This window comes from Xiphophorus maculatus, chromosome 10 (genome assembly GCF_002775205.1).
Source record: "Xiphophorus maculatus strain JP 163 A chromosome 10, X_maculatus-5.0-male, whole genome shotgun sequence".
In the NCBI taxonomy this organism is placed as follows: Eukaryota; Metazoa; Chordata; class Actinopteri; order Cyprinodontiformes; family Poeciliidae; genus Xiphophorus; species Xiphophorus maculatus.
In genome coordinates, this window is record NC_036452.1 from 23,868,101 (window position 1) to 23,892,035 (window position 23,935).

The 23,935-nt window shown below is 40.4% G+C and overlaps 2 protein-coding genes across 2 annotated transcripts; one reads left to right on the plus strand and one right to left on the minus strand.

Moving 5' to 3' along the window:
- Window positions 1–269: 269 nt before the first annotated feature.
- tecpr1 (tectonin beta-propeller repeat containing 1) lies at window positions 270–15,130 on the minus strand. The gene is made up of 24 exons (XM_005811696.2): window positions 14,990–15,130; window positions 11,917–12,155; window positions 10,974–11,156; window positions 10,772–10,894; window positions 10,292–10,411; window positions 9,910–10,084; window positions 9,729–9,829; window positions 9,088–9,189; window positions 8,245–8,393; window positions 7,515–8,107; window positions 6,938–7,083; window positions 6,676–6,831; window positions 6,282–6,431; window positions 5,941–6,098; window positions 4,648–4,878; window positions 4,410–4,506; window positions 4,228–4,307; window positions 4,072–4,128; window positions 3,207–3,381; window positions 2,352–2,487; window positions 2,065–2,157; window positions 1,866–1,972; window positions 1,527–1,646; window positions 270–1,403 (listed from the first exon to the last, which is right to left on the minus strand). The coding sequence occupies exons 2-24, from the start codon at window positions 12,139–12,141 to the stop codon at window positions 1,317–1,319; spliced, it is 3,564 nt and encodes a 1,187-aa protein (XP_005811753.1). The 5' UTR covers window positions 12,142–12,155; window positions 14,990–15,130; the 3' UTR covers window positions 270–1,316.
- A 907-nt stretch (window positions 15,131–16,037) lies between these two features.
- LOC102233178 (nucleoside diphosphate kinase B-like) lies at window positions 16,038–22,757 on the plus strand. The gene is made up of 5 exons (XM_005811683.2): window positions 16,038–16,142; window positions 19,069–19,201; window positions 21,120–21,221; window positions 21,306–21,418; window positions 22,374–22,757. The coding sequence occupies exons 2-5, from the start codon at window positions 19,073–19,075 to the stop codon at window positions 22,486–22,488; spliced, it is 459 nt and encodes a 152-aa protein (XP_005811740.1). The 5' UTR covers window positions 16,038–16,142; window positions 19,069–19,072; the 3' UTR covers window positions 22,489–22,757.
- The last annotated feature ends 1,178 nt before the right edge of the window (window positions 22,758–23,935 follow it).

A 23,935-nucleotide genomic window follows, 5' to 3' on the forward strand; every position in this document is an offset into this window, starting at 1 on the left:
GGTGTTTTGTGTCTTTTACCATCTTGTTTTTTCAGGCTTTCTGCTGCTTAAAAGATTAAAAATGACTGTTTATAATTCATAAACTTTGCTGGGATCTGTAGCATTAGTCAACGAATCTTCCAGTTCCTGAACCGATTATCAAAATAAAAGAACCAGTTGGAGATGCAGTGCGGCTAATAGGGTGTAAAAACAACAAAAAGCAGCTCCAAACAGAAGCAGCCAAAGAAAAATGGTTTGAACTTCGACTTTTTTTCCAGCCTGTTATATATACAACAACTCTTAAATGTCTGCACACCCCTGTTAAAATGGCTGCTTCTTGAGACAAACAAAACATTAATTCTGATGTTTTTTTAAAAAAACCTTTCCCTCAAATTATTTGATGCATATATTTTGCAATCTGAGTAAAAAACAAATGCTACGAGACAAAGAAACAAAATGTCTACAATAACCTTGTGAAATAAATATGGATAAGGCTTAAATTCACATTTGCTGCCAATTATAATAAATCTGTTTCGGCTCTAATAATTTTACCGTTCCAAACTGGATTTTCCTGGTCATTTTCTATCCATATTTTGCAAGGAAGTTCCAAAGGATCAGAGGAATCTTACTGAGTTTAAGTACTAATCTGTGTACCATAAAGCAATGACAGTAGTTCAATAACCGCAGAAAAACAAAAACGTGGACATTTTTCCAAGAAAGCATAAGGCTGCAAGACATCTCTTTTGAAGGAAACATCCAGAACATCATACCCAAGCTAAAACTGGTAGTGGCAGCATCATGCTCTAGGTTTGCTAAGAGAGGTTTTTGTCAAGAATAGATTTACATAAGTCAGTTTTGGCCCAAAACCTTCACCTAGAAAGCTTAACCTGCTAACACTTTTTTTTTCAGCTTTACAGTTGTTAAACAAAAATAACAATATCATGTTAGGAAAATGGCCAGAGTTCAGAACTAAATCCAACAGAAAATTTATGGGCAATTACTGTGCTGCCTAATTAAGTAAAAAAAGAACATTTTTCTATTGTCACGTTAAATTGACTTGCAGAGATTGACACAAACAAACCACACACACAAACACAAAATAAAGAATCCACGATTAGGTCTACTGAGAAAAATCCATCAAGCTTAGCAGCAAAATACAAACACCACTATCAAGGAACAAAACACACAGAAAACAAAAACTTACTTATAGACCTTGAATGTCTGGTAAAATATTAGACTGGCTCAGCTTATCTGAATATAACACTTGCCCACAACTTTAAACCTAAAAGGCCAAAGTGTCTCTTAAAAGTGAGTGCATTACAAAGTTATCCTGGAGTTTAACGGGACGGCTCCGTCATGGAGGGAAGACAGATCTGAGGTGGCTCCATGGAGTTTGCTCTCACTGTAATATGGTCCCATCCGCCCTGCAGAGGAAGTAGCAATTATAGTAGCAATTCTAGCAATTATAGGTTCATATCCCAGGAGTGTTTGGATGTTTATGACATTAAATTCCACTAGTGTCAGACTCCCATCCTGAATAGTTTTACCCCAATGCCATAGTCCCATGATTGTCCCTTGGGTTCCATGGGCTGGACTCCGAGTCGATGGCACACCGTCCCACAGCTCAGACTGTGGCTGCCCTGAACCTTGTCTGCTATGATCCACACCTACAGCAACACATGGAGCAATTCAATCAACCCAGGAAGCAACAAACAGGTGCATGCTAAGAACTGAAAATGTAAACACACATTCATCCAAGCCCCAAGCACAGAGCAAAAAAAACAACTTATTTGTGTAAAAAAGAAATCTTTCCATTCCAAATGGTTTTCTCATCGTCTCTTTTTTTCTGGTGCCAAACAAAATGCCTGGAATATTCTTGAGCCCACCTGATCCAGGGGTCCCACAGAGACTTTGCGTACGTTGTTAGAGATGTGCTCCCAGGAGGAGCCCTGAGGGTAGCTGGGAGTCACTCCCTGTCTGTACCACAGGTTACCTACACATGAGCAGAGAAAGCATACAAAAGGCACTCTGTACAGTCAAGTTGTTCAGAAGGTTTTGCCGTAAACACAGAGGCAGTGTCCTTACCATTTTCGTCCACAGTGTAAACAGATGTCCTGCCTACAGACACCTGCTTCAGCTTCTGCTTAGCCGGAGAGGGGATGTGGTACCAACAGTCCCCTGCAGATGGAGACAGAGCACTTTGATAGTTGAGCGCTAGGCTATCTTTAATCAGAAGCAGCATAAGTTGCTATATTTAGCTTCTTTTAATTGGCTTGATTTTATATCAGTGTTAAAGTCTTTAAGCAGAACTGAGACATTTTTTGTGATGTTCAGCTCATGGTTTTCAGACGGTCTCAGATCCTCCTGCTGACCTGCTGGGCTTGGTCCTGAGACTGACCCCCGGTAGAAGGCAGAGCCGTCCCGGGCCACGCCCCACACCTGGCTGGCAGCCCCAACAGAGATGGACTTGAAGGGCTGGTCTGTCCCCACATGAAGCCATGAGGTTCCCTGACATACAGACAGGAAGACATAACAACTACCACTTAGCAAAAGTATTATTCACACCCCATGAAGCTTTTCACATTTTACCACAAGTGGAAGTATTTCATCTGGACTTTTTGTGACAGACCAACACAAAAAAATGCATGATTGTAAAGTGGAAGGACAAGAAAACATAATTTGAGAGACAGACAGACAGACAGCTGGATGTGAGCTGGTGTCTTGGTTCTTCATGACTTCACCTCCCTTTCTGTGTATTCAATACTTTTTCCCTCTGCCATTTTCTATTATGATACATAACTTAAATGTTGAACGCACTTGTTTTGGTTTCTTTCTATGGATGGACTATTTGAGAACATTTCATGTCAATAACACCTTTAGGATATGTTCACTATAAAAACTTGTGATGTGTTCAAAAGTTATTTTACCTTCTGCATAATGAGTGACAAAATTACTGAACATTTCTCACTGTCTTCTCATTTTTGGAGCTGTCTTGCTTATTAGCCAAATATCATTTGATCACCTGGTTTCTGTAATCTACGTTCCCTCATTTTGCCCCAGAGCTTTCTGCCATTAATGTCTGATTAATGCATTTAGGGAGCAGACAGTAACCTTTAACAGTGATATTACCCCTAATGTTAGAAAACTCTCATTGAAGTGGTTATTATGGATACCCATAAGGTGTCAGGCTGATGCTTTGAATGTCATTTTGCACATTAGTAACTCACAGCAGGCGTCAGCAGGGTGACTCCCAGTCGACACAGGACATCTCCTTTGTTGCTGATGGCCCACACAGGAACCGTATCCACGCTGCTCTGAGCAGCACAAGGCAGGATTGTGACATCACTCAGTGGGATTGGTGGAATTTCTTGCCAAGGTCCTGTTGTTGTCAATTTACACTTCCTATACAATGGGGGAAATAAAACAGAAGCGGGGAGCTTATGTTAAAGCTCAAAATTGTAAATTTTATTTTAAAAAATGTTTTTTTCCTTTTTACATATTTGTTAAAACTGTTACCATGTTGTGACAATATAATGTGAGACAGGCAATCTGTGAAAATACCGCTAGTGCCGTCTGAAGAAATACACCACTGCCCAACAAAAACAACCAATGAGAGTCAGGAGGAGGGTCTTAGCGCTGCCAATCACTCTCATGTATGCATTGCTCAATGTGCTAATGGAGAAGCTACTTACTGTTCCAGGAAAACTGCTCCGCTGTTATCATTGGCAATGCTAACTAGCCTTAGCATTCCTGGCAGACTGCTATCGGGAAGAAGCTTTAGCATAGCAGAGGCAATGGGGAACAGCACATACACAAGTTTGATTGACAGAGCTAGGCCCTCCTCCTGGCTCTGACTGGTTGTTTCTAGTTAGCACTGGGAGGGGGCAAAGAAGTTTACATTTTTTCACAGATTATCTGTTTCAAGCCATATTGTCAGGACACCATCAGTTTTAACAAATATGTAAAAAGAATCTTTTATAAAACATCTTAAATATTCCAAAGAAAACAAATACAAACATCAAGTCCCAACGATCCATTTAACCCACTAACAGAATACTTCACTCATCACTAGTTTGCTCTTTCTGTAAATACCTGGCCCATCGCCTACGCCGCACAAAGTCCTTTATGGTTTTGAAGCCATGATAGGACCTACCAGAGAACATGGAGGGAGTGGATGAATTAGAAGGAACAGAAAAAAAACAAATGAAAGATTAAATCCCTTAAAGTGTAGCCTGAAAGGAAACCTACGCTGGAAAATCTGCAGCATATTGCCAGCCCTCTCTGTCTGTTCCCCCGGAGACGCTGTAGTCAACAGCCCAGTCAGACACCTGGACACGGTAAAGAGAAGTGAAACATTTCATGCACCTGCAGCTGTTGGATTAAATGCTCTCAAAAATCAAGAATAAACACTAGAGGTGTGCTCAGATTACCCATGTCCACTGAGGAGAAGGGGGTTTTGTACCAGGCTTTGTGCACTCGTGTAATCCTGACGCATCACTCCACATGTAGCGGTCTGTTGGAAGGCCTCTAAAATGAGGAAAGCCCAATTTACATGGGTCAGAAAGACTGTAATATAATTACTAAATAGTTTAAATCACAATAAGCCTAAGTGTGTTTCATTTATGACTGCTTTACACAAAGAACTTTAAACATCTGCATGTAAAACACCTGTTGGTGTAGCCAGTGACAGGGTTCCATCTCTGGTTCTCATAGATGTAAACGCTCTTGACGTCAGTCTGGGTGTAAATATTATCTGTGCTGCTGGCCAAGCCCTGGAAGAAGCCTCCTCCATAGCCTCCGGTGTGGACCCAGGCGGTGTGGTCAAAGCCGATGCCCCACACTATCCCCAGACTGTTGCACTCCACTAAACGCAGGTGGCCTCCTACCTGCCGCCAGAACCTGCACCAACAAAACAGAAAGGCTCACAGCAAACTCACAACTGTTTATGCTCCAGTGTATTGGGAGTTACATTTGTCTTCATTTGTATTCGTTCCTCTGGAACAGCATTGTTATGCTATACTCTCAAACTTCATTGTATTTTATTAGCATAGACCAACTCAGAGTAGGGCACAAATATGAAGTGAAAAAGAACTCATCCATGTTTTATTTTATTTTTTCAAAAAACAATCTGAATTTTTTTTTTTAAAGCATACCCCAAATACAGTTACAGACAGGGTTTTTGAAAGGTACGTTTCTACCTCCATTCTATTTTTACAGATTAAAATTTTTGCCTATTCTTTGTAAATTAGCCAGAGTTCAGTCAGATTGGAAGAGTGAACACCACGTCTTGCCACGTAGGTTTGAAGTTTGATGGACTGACACTGGTGGAGATAATTCCCCTGTAAAGTTTTAGCATGAAAAACCAAACTGGTCTCATCTTTAGAGTATTTGCTGCATTTCCTAAATGACTGTGGCAAACTACAAACAGAATGTGTTATAGCTTTCAGACAACAACACTGTTCTGTGAAGACCAGTTTTATTTAAATACATCACAGGGGCAATACTAATGCATTAATTTATTCATAGATTTATTTATATTTGGATATTTTTGCATGTGCATTCTTGTTATTTTGTTTATTTATTTATTTTATATATTTATTTTATATTTAGTCATATTTAAATCACAATATCACATGTATGTATATATTTTTTATAAATTTTATATTGCTTATGGTTATATTTGTATGTACCAATATTGCCAATATTGAACATACAATATTGGTACATACAATATTGTATGTACCAATACATATTGGTACATACAATAATGGAGCAGCTGTCAGCATACAAGTAATTTCCCCTTGGGGATCAATAAAGTATATTCTAATCTATTCTATTCTATTCCACCTAACAAACATGGACTACCTACTGTTGGTCGGTCATACAATATCCTAATTAAACACAATGGGGCTTGTGGCCTTAACATAGTTCATAGTGAATGCTCTTGGCGTTTTTTCTTACATTTGATCACAGGGTGTGGGGTAAGGCATGGCTTCGAGGGCAGAGGAAGGCTCACTGACAAAGATGTCCCCTTTACAGGTGATGGACCAGATCGCCTGTTTGGAGGGAGAACCGTGGATTCCTCTGGAGTCACAGCAGGAAACACTCAACAAAGCCAGCTGGAGAGCAGAAAGAATTTTAAAGAGAGCAAAACTACTTTATATGACCTGCTTTTGTGTAATCACACAAAAAAGCATGGTAGAAGACATGAGCAGGTATTCATCTTCTTATCAACGTTGTGCCAACAGGAATTACGGGACTAAAATGTTTTATTTTTGATGTAGATATCTCCTTCTACACACCCAATCATACATCTCCAGCTCTGTGCCAGCTGCCACTCTTATTGGCCACCTCTGTTTGGTACGTTCAGGAGTGTAAATGGCAAAAGTGTGCTTGGAGTCGTTGAGAACTGGAACCAGGATGGTTACTTCATTAATGAAGGCATGGAGGTACTGAAAAAAAGACAGAAAAACGAGAAAAAGTAGAAGAATGGAAAACATTCCTCTTTGGAGTTTTAGTCTTTAGACAAACAGAGACACAAATTCAAGCTGAGAATTTATGCAATGCAACCAGAGCTCATACACATGTATAGACAATAGCAAGTATAAATTAGACATAGTATAAATGCATGAGTCAAATTCATGTTGCGAGCAAATTGCGTTTTTTTAATTAGTTTTACCAACTTTACATTCTCACCTTCTTCTCCTCATAATAATTGTAATAAATGAATAAGATCCCATCCTTGTGTCCCTCGGCTCCAGAAAACTGTTCCAGAGCAAAGTGAACATCGATCCACTTGTGCGGCTTCCAGTCTCTCCACCACTGCATGGCTCCCTTCTTTACCCACACCGACTGCCAACAGAGACAGGAGTACAAGTCAAATCGTGAATGCGTGTCAATGAAAAGATACTCTATATTATCTAAAATCTTATCATTTTTCAGAGTGTACAGCATGTACCTGCTCAATGGCTTGTTCGTAATGTCTGAAATGATCCATCTCTCTCCTGGACCTTTCACTAAGCTGCTCAAAGATTTGTTTCCGCCAAGCAGCTGTCTGAGCAGGAGACACGGACAGACTCATGGACTGGACTGACTGCAGCATGGCTGGTGAAAGACAAGTAGGAGAGGAAAAAGCATCCTTTGCAAGAAATGGTCAAATGTTCGTTAAAGGAATCTTGTTATTGCATTCTAGGCAACAAAATCTACAGAATGTGCCAATTTTTTTATGTAGTTAATCTATTAATCGCCAGAATAATCAATAGATCAATCAAGTTCTAATATAATCATTAGCTGCAGCCCTATATCTGGGTGTTTATGTATAATTTTGACTGCTGTGGGGGGGAAAAATACTGAACTAGTATTGTATCATCAATCCGACTGAAAAAGAAAGCTTTAAATAATTAGAAGCCCAAATTTGATATGATATTAATGCACATGATATGTTTATGTAAACATCTGACTGGAATTAGACATGATATTTCAGAATTCTAGCTGTCAGAAAATTTCCCATTGAGTCATTTCACAACATAACATACATGATGTGTTCAAAGAGCAGCTGAACCAGTTGAGTTGAGAGTGGCTGTCCACAGAGCAGCCTCCTCCGCTGACCCACGCCCACAGAGGGTGCTCGTCCACCCCATACTGATCCTCCATGGCCAGGCTGTAGGTTGCCACTGACGACAGGCTGCAGGAGTCAGCTGAGTCTGCTCCCGTTTGGCCGTGTTGGATCTGTGCCTCCTCCAGATCTACGTTGCTCCACGGGGGGTCAGGAGGACCGCCAGACCCAGTGATGGTAACAGCACTGTTACTGGACAGAACGTCCGTCTCTCCTTCACCAGGGACGACCTCCTCTAGGACAGCGGCAGAGGCTGATTCAACACCTCCAGATGTCTTTGCTGGTTTTCGGTCAGAGACGAGTTCAGAGATAAAGCTGTCGCTTGTGACCTTGGGGATGTGGGGCTTGACGCACGGTTCTGATGAAGAGTTTGCAGGGGCATCTACGAAGGAGTCTGGGCAAGGGAACGTGACACTGCTGATGGCTCCATCCCCTGGTGGATGTTCAAGGTCTAATTCAGCATCGCTGACTCCTGATGGAGCCCGCACTTCACCAGAGAAAAAACAACCCGCACTGTGGAAAGGACAGAGATTCAAGACAGCAGAAATTAAATCATGAATTAGCTCTGCTTTACAGGCATTTGAATATTAGCATGCATGTCTGTGGACACAGAAAAAGATGCTGGTTTGAGTCCTGTAGGATGCCTTTACCTGTGTTGACTGTTTGCACTGGCACTGGAGTGGGATCGCTCCCCATCTCGAGGAACGCTGATGGCCTTCCAGGTTTTACCGCTCAGCTCACTGGAGGTAACACCCTGTCTGAAGTACACCACCCGGTCCTCACAGCTAATGGCCCACACCTTAAATAGGAGATGAGCCATGTTATGACTTACTGACAAATTGGCAGAGCCTCACAAGATTGTCCATAACCCACATTTTTTCAACATAATGTGATAGACTAACAGAAAAAGGGCAGAAATGGTGGGATGGAAATAAAACAACTCGTGATTTTAGCCCTTTTTTAAAAAATAAAAATCATGCATTTGTATTCAGCTGGAATATAGTCCAGTCCATCCATCTGCATAAAAAATATAGAGCCCATTTAATCTCACTTTACTTATGACAGTTTTGTAAAAGTTTCAGATGTTTGTAGAAAATGTTGGTGAACCAAATGCATCATGAAGCCGGGTCAGGGAGCAACCCTAAACATAAAACATAAGTGACGTTAATGGTTTATGTTCATTCATATTCATGTGTTAGAATGGTCTAGTCAAAGTGCAGACCTAAATCCAAATGAGAATCTGACATTCAGAGCTTTAGTGGAAAGAAGAATGGAGCAAAACTTTAGCCTCTATTTGGTAGAAAAATACTCCAAAACACGTACTGATGAATGGAAAACAAAAAATCTTAAAGGGGGTGACTATACATCACACAACATTCTCCATATTTCTATTATACTGTATGTAGGAACAAAGTAACAGATATTCTTATCCACAGAAGAATTGAAGATTTCTCTAACAGTTAAATATAGAGAGTCTGGATTTGTTGTGTCACCTGGTCGTTCAGGCCCACGTTGATCATAATCATTTCTCCAACCATGTTGATCCATCCGGAACCACAGGGGTTATGAGAGTTCACACCTCGCCTAAACCACACCTAGGTCAGCAGGGCGACAAGCTACTTCAACAATGATTATATTCCCATCATTCTTTGTATGCATTCATCAGTTAAAAGGTTTGTTTTAACCTTGCAATCCTAATCCTAAAGTCTTAACTGTAATAAATTTCACTGTAGCTGTCTACAGATGCTACTTCCTTTTTGCAACACCAGATGGTGTTTCAGTTTCCAAGCATAGCTAATTTTAGTCTTATCTAAACCTTGACATGATTTAAAGTTCTGAAGGCATGAGGTACGGGAGGGTAAATCTCGAGGATATTTATTTTTCTCTTACAGTGGTAACAGATGGCTACAGTCTCTCTTTTCTCCTCTGAAATCAGATAAGGTGATTTTTCTGCTTCTTCAAATGGCCAACCACCATTGGGCAATTGGAAACATTTGGAAAAACTGATATATCTAAGTGTAGAGGTTCATACTTTTGTTAATATGATTATTACATTGTCAGAAAACAGTTTGAAATTAAGAATGCAAAGAAAAACATCAATACATACATCTATACAGACATGCCAATTTCTTACTGTATTATCTTTGGTCACAGCCCAGACCACATTCATTCCTACAGCGACATGTATAGCGCCCACCTCAGGGCTCGGAGACTCCACCTCTGCCCAGGAAGTACCTACAACACGCAGGAAACAGTTCTCAGACAAAAGCCACACACTTCAACACTACAGTACATGTGTACAGTTCAGCGTGTACCTCTTGGGCAGTCTCGACTAATGCCCTCCCTGACGATCAGGTGCCCCTCCCACAGCACAGCCCAGACCAGGTCCCCGGGGCCGCAGCTGATCTGGACCACTTCTCCAGGAGGAGGCACCTCCACCCAGGAAGAACCCTCAGGGTTCTGGTGAGAGATTCCTTCTCTAAACCACACCTAGATAGTAATAGAAACAGTATTAGATAATAACGAGTGACAGTACACTTGCTCTTTGGTCAACTGCATAATATTATTTGAATATAAGTGTCAAATACCACCCCAGGAAAGAACCACTGTCTGATTTGCTTTAAACAAGCTAAACAGGAAATAAACAGCAGAATAAAGTGGGCCGTGATTAGTGTTGTGTGTTGAGGTGAGCTGTACCTTTCCTTGCAGGGACACGGCCCACAGAGACAGCCGGCCCCTGGGCTCCTCACTGATCTCCCAGCCTCCACAGCTGATGTCACTAAAGGGATCCGGTAGAGTTGTCTGCTGTGAAGGGATCTGCCAAGACACAATTAGAATGAGACAGAGTAAATAAAAAAGTGTCCTAATGTCATAGAAACACCTTTGCCAGACTTTCTGGACTGATAGAGAGATCTCTTCTAAAAACATTAGTTGAATTACAGTTTGTTCAAGACAGATAATTACTTTTTCCCCAAGAAAAAGGAGGATTTTTATATTTACTCAAGTTATCTTTAACCAATATTAAAACTTGTTTGATGATCTGAAGCTTTTAATTGTGTCAGTGAAGCAAAAAAATTTAAAATAGAAATATCCTGTAAGAGGGCAAACATCTTATTCACTATACTGTATGTGAACATACTGATACAGATATTGTGACACACACACACACACACACACCTTAGCCCAGGTGTCCATGGCTTTGTACCTCCTGTAGCGGAGCCATCGCCTGCGACGGACACAGGAGTTCCACTTCTTGTCGTTGGTGTAAGTGGCAGGAAAATCCATGGCATACGTCCATCCCTGCAAACACAAACACTGAAGTTATTAGTACAAGATGAATGCAAGAGCAAAAAGGAAAATGAGTTCACCAAAACACTACCTCTTTTTCTGTGGGCTCTCCGTCAAGGTTTTCATCCACAAACCAGTCTCCCTCCCACTCCCAGCTGCTGGAAGGGAGCTGGAAGCTGGCTATGGGTTGATGCTGCAGGCCTGTGATGTCACTCCACTGCCAGCGGTCACTTGGAAGCAGACGCTCTGAGAAACCGTCTACGGGATTCCATCTCTAAAAGAAAAGCAGGGAGAAATAATTTCATTTTCGTGTCTAGCTATCCATCCATCCATCCATCCATCCATCGTCTATAACTGCTTATCAATGCGGGGTCTGAGACTACTGAAGACCTCTGGTTACTATCTTGAATGTTTTTGGGCAAGAGGATGGGTATACCTCAGACTGGTGACCAGTCCATCTCATGGTGACACAGAGATACACAGGTAAAATAACTTCATCTCTCCCCCAAAAAATAAATAATGCAGGAAGACTCTCAAAACAAGAGTCAATTTTAGAGCAAATTTTAGTGTTTTGGATGAACCCAGAGTACAAGAAGAAACACAACACAAGCAAAGGAAGCACATGCAAATTGCATGGAGAAACAACCCTCTTGGTTCTCTGGGTTTTTCTCTCTCTCTCTCTCTTTCTGCAGGTGTAGAAACAGACCTCTAGCGTGTTCTCTTGTATTCTCTTCATCCTTCTGTTTCTCCTCTCTTTTTATCTCCTTTCCATTTTAACTTTTGGTCTCACTTCTCTCCCTTTTTTTGTCATCTCCTTTGATCTATTGGGCCAAGATCTGATGACTTTTGAGACCAATGGAAGAAAGTGAACTAGCTGATAAACAGATCACTTTTGAAGATTTTTTCTCTGGAAAGTTTCTCCTAACTGAAATTTACTAAATTCATGCATGCAATCTGGGGAGATAAAAGCAGCACAGTCCTTGTCAAGCTAATCCTCACATGTTGCAATGAGACAACATTTAAAGGAGCCTGACCTGATTTTCGTATGTGTCCTCTTGGTAGCGGACAGGCAGGTCAGACGCATGGACGTTCAGGTAGATGCTGCTGTCACAGGCAATGCCCCAGCAGCACTGCTGAGCTGCTGTCACCCGCTTGAACTCCATGTGGGCATTGCGGCAATGCTCCCATTGCTGTCCCACAGTGGACAGGCTGTAGACACGCCCGTACACGTCCACTGCCCACAGCAGGGAGACAGGCATGGCTTCACCTGGACCTGGAGACAAGCAGCAAGAAAACTGTAGATTTTTTTTATATGTATATACTGTATATAGTGCATAATGTTTAACAAAACTACACAATCATGAGCAAAATGTACCAAACTCGTATATCATTACTGCAGGAAGAATAATCAACACATTCTCACTCCCGACTCATCATATATTGACGAGTTGGGACGATTTCTGACCATGCATCACATATTGACGACTTGGGCAGGGTCCTTCAGCGTCACATGTTGACGATTTGGGTAGGTGACATGTTTTACGTGGATTATTGAAGCGAAGGGTTCTCACAATCGCTGCCGAACCTTCAAAACCCGACGATTTGGTTAGGTTTAGGGCAAAAATTACGGTAAGGCATAGGGTAAAACCCCTCGAGTCACATATTGACGCGAAAGGGGTACCCTGCGCGTCAATATGTGACGAGGACGGACCGTCCGATGAGTCAATATATGACGAGTTGGGAGTGAGAATGGGTTGGAATAATACAGCATTGTAGTTTTCACAAAAAATGTCATTCTGTTGAAACTTACACCAGGAAAAAAGGAGCAAAGGGAAATCATGAAAATCCTCATGTGATCATAACTTCAGTCTCAAAATGTGGTTTCCATAATAATTCTAAAGTTTACATTCATTCATCTGATAGACATACTCTATGTCCATCTCACCCAAATTCATATTTGCAGAATTCACATCACACAAAGGTAGCATGTCTTGTTTAGACACAGCCATAGAAACAACTAAATTAATGCTGCTTTATAGAGCTTCTGATGGATATTATTAGTAGGGATATTATTAGCCAGATGGTTCTAATCAAAGTCACTTCAACAACTGATCACCAACAGGCAGGACCACCTCTATAAATGAGGGAATTTCCTTGTTGGCTGTTTGCTAGCACATCAACAGTGACTGTAGTGAAGCAATTGCTGCCAACAATTTGAGAAAGTTACCATGGGCATTGTCATGTAAAATAAAGTGTGTCATTCTAGAAAGACAAATCAGAAGTTGAAAACATTTAAAGTCACCAAACCTCTCAGCAAATTCAGAGCAAATTCTTCAAACTTCAGACAGTTCAGCAGTCAAATAATTAAAAATAAAACCTAAAATGTTAATTATATATTACATGGACATCTGTTACCATGATAAATGTTTAGATTCATGACATTACAATTACAAGCCTGAGAAAGTACTGCTTGTCTAGAAAGGACACAAGGAGATTCTCTCTACACAGAATATGAAATGTTTTGGATCGTTTCACCTGAGTGTACAATAAAACTTGTAGAGACTAAGGCAAATGTGACTGCTTCAAGTTATCCTGTGTAACTGTAGTTTGAAAAGAAGTATAATCACAGGGTCTACTTAGTTTATATATCAACACCCCTAATGTTGTTTTAAGAAATAATTTTCCTTTATTACTTTCTTACCATGATTCAAGGTTATTTTTGTTATTCTGAGACCAAATCTGTACTGAGTAGTTGGGGTTGTGTGTTGAAGGACTGCCTCTGGCTCTTGCTTTATACGTCTCACCTACATTTTGTTGATGTCACATAACTAAACTGAAGTACTAAAGTTTGCTTCCTCAAGATAATCCACTGTTTTTTATCCCTACCAGCTTTTTCTTTAAAGATACAAAAAGGACATTGACATGAACTGTGTATTCAACAAGAAGATCTGTATAAGTTATTCCAGTTTTCACTTATTTGTACATTCATTTCCTACAACATTCTCAACAACTTTTCCCTCGCCTATGCAGACATTAGGGCTGGACAATATGACTGAAAAACGTATCATATTGAAAGCATTTCATACCAGTCGATAAAGATAATTATTGATTAAACAATCATGCGCGCACACACCCATACCTAAGGAGAATTTCAGGAGATCAATCAACCTGACAGTCATATTTTTGGATTGTAGGAGAACCCATGCATGCCCAGGTAGAACATTCAGAAAGACCCCGGGCCGGGATTCGAACCCAGGTCCTTCTTCCTGCAAAACAACAGTGCTACCAACTGCAACACCGTGCAGCCCTTATCTATTATCTATTGATACTGATCATGGCTTATCGAGATATTGTTAATAATTTTCTGTTAATAATAACCCATAGCGAGTGTGTTGCTTAAATTCTTATTCTACTAATAAAACAGATAAATTGTATATCATCAGCCTAATTTTATTACTTGCAAAATACTATATACATAAATCCAAATTTTTCAAATCACACATTTTCCTTCTTAATTTTTTAAAAGGAGTTTAAGCAATGTACAACACTTCAACATTCACAAAATAATACTGAAGTTGATATGTGCACTCTAACATGTTTGTGAATTGATTTTCATTTATATCTGCTGTAAAACCCTTGGCGTTATTGTTTTGTTATAAATTCTTTCTGTGATTGTGATTTTGATTTTGATGTTTTTGCCAGCAGATTAATTGAAAAATAAAAAGTCACTTAAATTTCAGTCTACACTTGGAAAATTGCAAACTGCTTTCAGTTACCGGCACAGTACACGTAGGATGCATTTAAACTATATCTTAAATGTATGCCAACGCTAATTATAAAATATTTGATACCTCATTTGGCTGCGCACAAAAGTGACGTACACTCGGTGCGTGAGGTTAGTTACATTGTAACAAGCTAGCTGTATGTCAACACCCTGTCAAGACAAGCCTCATTTACAGACAAACACGAGAATAATTTTTCCAAACAACTGCAAACTGTAACCTAAAACTGGCTTCGGAGTATCACTAAACTGCTGACAAATTCTTCTTATGTTTGGGCACGGTTTACCGTAAAAAGTAAAAGTGACAATATTTAAATTTAACGAACCTAGACCCGCCTATAAAACGTCCGCCGGTGCAGGTAGCAGGTCGCCGCTCTTTCTTCTAACAGCAGAAATGAATGGGCAGCTGGTCAAACCATGGTGTGTCAAGTGGCTGCTAATATTAACATCTCAGTATCTACCTGCTATGAAACCGGAAGCAGTAGTTCCTTATATCCTATTGGATTAGTTGTTTACAACGCAGACCTCCAACAGAGGGCGCTCTCTGCTCAGATTTTACTACTAGGTTGCGTTCACTGTTCAGCAAGAATCAAATATTATGCAAGTTTTCTGCTCAAAATTGTTAAACCTTTTTCAACTTTATTTATTTTCTTAGTTACAAACACAAATAGAAATCGAACTGGTATATCTTATTCTGTTATATAGCTGGTTGACTGATTGAAGATTGCTGAAAATAACACAGATGAACAAATTCTATACAATCTGACTATCCTGAGTTGTGTAGTACTTATAGCTCATATGACTTCCCTTGCTTGTAAGATGTTACCAAAATACACAAACTCAGTAAAAATAAATCTGATGTTTTAATGGGCAACATAATCAACATATGGTTGGCACGCTGACACTTGGCAAACCTTCTTTGCCACATCTTTCATACGTTCACATAATAATAATCACAGTAATGATGATTTTAAAAAAAAGAAAACCCTTTGGAAAACCTAGAGATATCAATAGACCACTTTAAAAGAAGAATTGCTCTTACAATTTAAAACCGTTTGAGATTGTATTAACTACACACAGACTGATATTTTCTTGCTTTTATTCCTGTTAATTACAATGATTTTCTGCTTACGGCTATTGAATAAATGACATTAACGATTAGAATATTCCACCAGACGGAAAAAACATGTCTAATACAGACTTATTTAGTTTAATATAAATATTAAACTTAATGAAAAGTTTAATGCGCTTCATACCTATTTAAAGGCTATTTTCAAAATGTTGCTTTTAACCCGACACAAAAGCTTTATCGGATCGCGTAATTTATGAAGCAAGAACTGAAGTTTGGCTCCAGAGACTTGCCGTTCCCTCAGCCCCGCCTACTCCTATAAAAAACAGCTGCGCCTGTCCTGTAGTTCTTCTCTTTCATTAAGCGCAGAGCGGATTGTCTGGTTGCTTCAGCGGAGCTTCACTGTCGAGGTAATGCTACAAAATCATCCCTTTTTAGCAATTTTTATCCTTATTTTCAAGTGTTTCATAATTTGCTTGACTTCACCTTATTTCCTCTCAGGATTTTGGCACTTTGTTCAAAAATCTATTTATAACGCCATTAAAAACGAGTTCGCACCTCTTGTGACGAGTTTAAATCTTAAACATGCATTTTTGACTGCTCGCGCTCCTAGCCGGTTCCTGTGTCGCTAAAATAGAAGAGTCTGACTGCAGGCAGTGGGAACAAAGGGACCATGTGGCTGTTAAGGCCCAGACCTGCCCTGGTAAACTATGCGGAACTGTCTTCTTTATTTACTGCAAGTTCAAATTCGCGACCACCATCGCTGTCTGGAAGAAATCTGATAACGAGACGTTTCCTGTGAGGATGACGCTGGTGTCCGCCTGCCCAGCTGTCCAGGAGAATGCCGAAGCAGCCGGCGGATTTAGAGCTCACTGCACTGAGCAGGCAGGCAGGCAGGCAGCGCTGCAGAAGTCCAGGCCCGTGCGCACCTATCAGTTTTTGCCGCGTGACGTCCACGTCACAACACAGGAAGGAAACTATTGAAAATCACGAATGTTGACGTGGTGACGGCTGTCATTCATTTTAACGCAACTTTATTAGGAGAAAGAAATTAAATATCTTTTACTGTGTGCTAAACAAGTAGCTTGCGCTTGTAGCCATGAACTAAGTCGCAGATTGCGACTAATGATCTCTTTCACTGGAGCTCTGAACGCCACCCTGCTCCATCAGAGCATTAAACCTGCGGGCACACTATGCGACTTCTGTCCCGATTTCCTGTCGGGTTGTCTGGATCTCAGCAACTTGAACATTTATCTGTCACTGTGGGACGTGAAGACCACACCTAAAAAAAAAATCAATGTGTTTATTTTTTTATTTTTATTTTATTGCTGTGGGAATAATACAAACCATCACCCATCTAACTCTAATCATGTAGTGTTAAACAAAAATACAGATTCATGGGACTTAAACTTGTTGGGCAGCGAAGGGATTTATTGAAATAAGAAAAAAACTATTTGCATGTTGAACATCTGTGGGTTTAACTCTGGCATTTCTTAATGAAATGTTTTCCACATATAGTAAACATATTCAGTATGGGTTCTTTATTTGCGATGTCCTACCCAAACATGTTGTCTAAGACTGAAATAACTGGTGATGCACCGATAAATCTGCGCCAGTTTCCTTAATTTTGGGAGATCACTCACTCACTTTCTGATCTTTTCCAATGATGTTATCTTCCTTAGCAAAGGCCTAAAAATCAACCACTGTCCTCTTTCTCACTGCTATGAGAGGGTTGACTGATGGACCCACCAGGTCAAGTTTGCAGTTAACGATAGTCATTCCACTGTTGGAAACTCCATGACTTTAGTTTCAGACAAATAAAAAAATCAGTAGACCAAAATATGAATGAGCAGGTCAGGCTTTTTAAAAGATCTGTAATCTGTGATTGACCAGAAAACGGCAATTGATGCACTCCTAGAAATAACCTTGTAGATTATAGCCAATATTGTCATTCTAAAGCACATGAATGTCCTCATGTAAATCTTCTAAACTCAAAATGCATATAACACATAATGAAACTATTCACTTATATGCTAAACTTGTCTTTCAAATCACGTCTCTTTGATTTTATGTGGGAGTGGAACAGAGTGGGTACAGTCAGTGGTCTAACTCCGGGCTGGTGTCCTGCAGCTTTTAGACACCTCTCTGCTTCAGCACACCTGACTCCAGCATAAGCTCATTAGCAGAGCTCTGTCCAGCTTGACTGCATGCTGGTGAGGTAGTTTAGCCACTTAATTCAAGTGTGCAGGACAAAGGGCCCATCTACACCCCGACCCTCCAGGACCAGAGTTTAGCCTCCATTGTTGTACAAATTCTAAGAATATCTTCTACTAGAACTACCTACTGTTACATTTGGAGCCTGATCTCTTAGCAGGTCCAGTTCAATTCAGTCTTAATCTTTTCATAATCTCTTATGTTTCCCAGTAATATTAAAAAAAAGTGGAATAAATATATCAAATGGCAGTTCATTTAGTAAATATAACTGCTACGATTTACAATGCCTGTTTTATTTTTAGATGTTGCCCAATTTTGGATAAACATATCTTGATTTATAATGTACCATTTTTCTCACCACTTTATTTTGAATCATGCCCCCTCTACTTTCTATTAGCTTTAAGATCTTGGTCTGTTGAGTACAACATTTGGCACCAACATTAACAGTCAGAGTCCCTTTGTTCCCTCTAAAGTCACTTTAGATAATACTGTGGTGTTTAATAGGAACAGTGACAAATGGGGATTAAACTTGAGCTCTTGGCATCATGGCAAGGCTTCAAATGTGGAGCTAATAGTTAGCAGTAGCTCTCTTCATTCTGTAATCTGTGTGTTGTGCTTTATGCAACTTAGAATTGGAGCAGCACTTTTTATTCTGGGCACTAACATCTTGTGTCATTAGACAAGGAAACCCCTGCACTATAGAACTAACCAGTTTGACTGGAAATGCTGTAAATAACAGAGTTATGTCTGTATGACTGGATTGATTATTGGGGAAGGAGCATTTACTGTAGAGACTGTAAGATGAATGAACAGGAAGTTGTCTGTAGCTCCCCTGGCAGTGGTAACACCTAAGCTGTGACCTTGTGTGGGTGTGGCTGTTGGTAGCTGCCGTTCTGTTCTGTCCGGGTGTCTGATCCTCATTGACCTAAGCGGAGCGTTACTCGGCTCGATGGGGTCGGTTCCCTCGACAGCCGGCCCCCCAGCTCCTCGTGCCAAATGCAGCCCAGTGCTGTGAGTGACTGCCAGGCTGGTTCCTCCAGTCCACCCCAGCTGTTCTGACCCCCCCTGACCCCCCCTGCCACACACCCCCTCTGAGTCACACTGTCTGCTGCTTCGTTTCAGAACCATGGCCGAACTGCAGGAGCGTACCTTCATTGCCATCAAGCCCGACGGTGTGCAGCGCGGCATCATTGGCGAGATCATCAAGAGGTTCGAGACGAAGGGCTTCAAACTTGTTGGCATGAAGATGCTTCAGGTGAGGACAGACCTGAAGAGCTTAAGTCTTGTTATTTTGAGCCACGTTCACATGACTGTAGAGAGCACCAGCAAAGATCTCTGGAGAACTGATTAGCCATCTGATCTATTCCTGACTGCAAAGAGCCGGCTGGACCCCACTGCAGCTTTTAAATCATCTGATCTGGAGCGGAGTGCTGTTGATCATGTAGTCATAAAGGAAGTTTCATTTCTACATCAGCCTTATGCAAGGTGTTTTTTTTTTTTTTTTATCCAGTGTGGTGTGAATAAAGTGCAGTTCTGGGTGACTGAGGTTAAGGGATTAAAGTAGCTGCTCAAGTGAAATCCTTTAGTCAGTAATGTACTGAACAGATTGAGCAGCAGAGGTCTCTTAGCATGTATGGACAAGGATTTGGGTTATTGGACCCTCTCTAGTGTATGTGGAGCCAGCTAACCCAGGCAGGCCTCCTTTTGCTGCACCAAGTTTGATCTCTTACATGGATGTCAGTTTTCATCTGTGGTGCTACAGTTTGATGAGCCAGGGACTTTGTACAGTAGAAATGAGATGTATGTAGGAATGTGTAATTCCTCCAGTAATCGGATAACGGCATGCTTTCAGCAGATGTGCCCTCTGCCACCGGCACCTTTTTTTAGCAGAACTGTCCGTGACGCATTCATGCGCAGATCCCAGCCAGCGCTGCGGTCACATCAGGAATCTTCAAGTTTTTTCCAGTGTTATAATTTAAAAGTACATGATCAAAGGGTGGCTTAAAAATGATTTGAAGCATTTTTCTCTAATTGTTTATACAATGTAGCAATTGTATTTTGCTTCTCTGGCTGCAGCAGTAGATGTATCAGGTCTGCGACTGTTTTAGGGGATTCTACAATGAATGCAGCACCTGCTCTGCATTGTGATCCATCACTTTGTACTGCTGCTCCATGCTACAACAGTTCTGTGTTGTGCTGAGTATGGCACACCAGCTCAATAAAGCTCAAAGTTGAAATTTGTTGAACTTTGACCCTGGTGTGCTGTACGGGACAGGATGTCCATTTCGGTACTGCAGAGAGGGGAGCGGCTCAGTCGTAAGCTTGGCATGATGATCAGGGTCCTGCAGATACAAACTGTAACAAACGGTTTTGGTACTTTACAGATTGGATTAGCTTTTCAAAATAACTGTAGCTATTAGTCTGGGTTTAATTAATGTGTCTGACTGAAAACAAATGTGAAATTTGACATGATAAAAGTGGTTTAATTTTAATTAGTAGAATTAAAATTAAAAACTACTAATTCACAGAGTAGTTTTTAATTAGTAGTACTCTGAAACTACAGAGTACTTGGTAAACAAAGAATCAAGGCAAGACTTTTTCTAAATGTCAGAATGCATTTAGAAAAAGATTTTATTCTTTGTTCGTGTTCAGTTTGCATTTCTTCAGCATTTGGTGAAGTTGTCTTCCATATTGTACAACTTGACTCCAATCTTTCAAGGTTTTTTAACTGGTGGGGGTAGTTTGCTGCCCCCTAAGGGCTTTAGGATGTCCTTCAGGGACTAGGTAACCAAAGTGATGGTTCCTGGTTGATGGCTTTAGATGCTGCTAAATTATTTCCATATGATATTCTTTCCTCATGATGTGCATCACTTCCTTCCTTGGTAAAAAAGCCACACAGCATGATACTGCCATCTCCGTATAGTTGGAATGGTGTCAGACTTGCAAGTGTTCCTCCAAATAAGATGTTGCCTTAAAAATCACCTGCAGGTGCACCTCCATTTAACTCGATAATAAAACGAAAGTAGACAAACCATAATGTCATACTGTAAATCTGTTTATGATCTGTTCTCCGGTGTGAATAGGGAAACTGGTTCTTGCATGTAATAACTACAGCAGCTTTGTGAGATGTCAGTCATATGCAGGAAACTTTAAATGACATTTGTCCTCTGCAGGCCTCTGAGGACCTTCTAATGCAGCACTACATTGACCTTAAGGACAGACCCTTCTTTCCTTCCCTCGTCAACTACATGAGCTCTGGTCCAGTGGTTGCCATGGTGAGAACCCAACTTGTTTTTTTTACAGAAGAAGAGGCTGGTATGTTAACAGTCCTGACTGAATCCCTGCCCTTTATGTTCCAGGTGTGGGAAGGAAAGGGAGTGGTGAAGACTGGCAGAGTCATGCTGGGTGAGACTAACCCTGCTGACTCCAAACCTGGAACCATCAGAGGAGACTTCTGCATCGACGTCAGCAAGTGAGTGTCGTTTGGGTCCGTTCCATCAAAACTGTTTGTCTGCACTCAATTAGCCAAAGAGTAAAAATAAATAAATCATAATAGCTACTGAAGTACTAATTGATTAATCACAAAATCTGATTCAATTTGATGAGTGATTCAATCTTAGAGAAAAAAGGTGAGTAAATTACAAAATGGGGATGATGCTAAGGAGACCATTGCCCAAAATGTACCATAAAAATTGAAGCTTTTTTTTTATTTTTTATTTTTATTATAAAGTAACAGGGTGATTTCTAGTTGAGACCAAAACTGAGGATTATTTCCAACACAACAATAGTAGGCTAGAAAAAATGTACAATTTAAAAAATGTTGCTTCCCTGATGGGGAAACCAGTAGAAAAATAACACTTAGCATAAGTCTTCATATCTTTTGTTTCCGTATGAACCTTTGAGTCAGTCATGCAATCATTTTATGACAACTTTTATGTAACTTCCTGCAGCGAGTTGAGTGACTGCTGCCTATTTGAACAGATGCAAACAAATCAATTTTGAGTCGAATGGTATTTTGAATAATTCAGTTTTCTGGTATGGAGATGTGGAATGTCCCCTCTGGTGGGGAAGGAGCCTGAGCTGGTGTGTGAGGCTGAGAGGCTCCGGCTGGATGTAGTCAGATTCACCTCGACACACGGCTCCGGAACCAGTCTCCTACAATTCATATTCAGGCATGCATTATTGATCCCAAAGGGAAATTAAATGTTGTAACTCATTAAAATAAATGGCACAAAAGATTTGCAGTCTTCAGCTGTAGTTCAATGGGAGAAGTGACTGACTTACCAGAATATTGTGGTTTGATGCCAGAGTCTCTTTCTATGGTGTGGATGTGTGAGAACTGCCTGAATTAGATGCTTTGATTAGCCAGGTTAACTAGAACAGTTTAGCATCCATTTACCTCTTCTTCTTCCTCTTCTTCTCCTCAGGAACATTATCCATGGCAGTGATTCAGTGGACAGTGCCAAAACTGAGATTTCCCTGTGGTTCAAATCAGAAGAGCTGGTCAACTACACAAGCTGTGCCTTCAGTTGGCTCTACTGAGCTGTTCAGGATCCCTCTGCTCAGACCCCTGACACTTTGCCTCAGTCTTCGTCTGTAGCTTAGATGAGGAACACGAACACGACCCACATTCCCCCACCCATCTACTCATCATGCTGTCCTTGGATGTGGTCATGAGGTGGACCTTGTGTCATTCCTGATTTCATTCCTGGGAGAAAAGAAACTAACATTCCATCAAGTCCTGAATATCTGTAACTATGACAATTTTGTTAAAGGTTGATCCGCTTTGCAATAAATGCACATGATCCTAAGTTTCTATTTACTATGTTTGTGTACACACACACCAGTTAGATAACTGCAGCAAAACTTTAATTCTAGATCTATCGACTGGTTATATTTGCAACTTAAAGCCACATTTCAGCCTGTTTACTACAATGTCATAAAAACCTATCACAAAGTAGGTTCTTTCTAATATTCCAAGTTTGTCAGTTCATGCCTGGATTATGACTCCAGAGGGCGCTATTAAGCAGTTGGCCACATTCTGATAATTGTTGCCATAAAATGAGAAGAGGTTGTATTCTAACTTCGATAGAGTAGAGGGGATTTTTACTAAACTATATATTAAATTCAGGTTATTTATGCAGAGACTCTGACCCTAATTCAGTGTAGGTGCTAATTCACAACATGCTATCTCAAATCACTTAGTGGTATAGATTCCTCCTGTACATGGATTCCAAATTGATCCCAGTTATTGTTGTATGTATATATATATATATATAATGGATTTTTTTTTTCTTTTCAGAAACTGATTGTATGATGTCTTTTCAGCTACTTTAATATCATACATTTAAAAAATATTTTTACCCTAAATGGTCAGTCACACTGACGGGAAAAAATTTAAGCATATGATCTGTAATTCAGTCATAAGAGCTTAACGGCTCTTATGGAAACCCCCCAGAGCATCCTCTGCAGTAGACTGATTTACACTGTTTTTTTTTTTGTTTTTTTTCAGAGTCACCCTACAGGGGTGTCGAACTCCAGTCCTTAAGGGCCGCTGTCCTGCAACTTTTAGATGTGCCTCTGCTGCACCACACCTGAATAGAATAATTAGGTCATTAATACTCTGGAGAACTGATCTACACAAGGAGGAGGTAATTAAGCCATTTCATTCCAGTGTTTTGTACGTGTGGCACATCTAAAAACTGCAGGACTGTGGCCCTTGAGGACTGGAGTTTGACACCTGTAGACTGCTACAGGAGATCCTTCCTGCCTACAGACATCAGCATCCACAACAATTACATTTTCTATAAATATTTGACTAATAGAAATCAACAATTACATTTAAATAACATTTATCATAAATACAGGCAACGTTAAACCCATAACGTTTTACTTGTTTTCCTTCATATTTGATTGGAATGAGACAAAATGTGGAAAGGTTCAAAATATATACTGCTCAAAAAAAATAAAGGGAACACTTTAAGTGTTA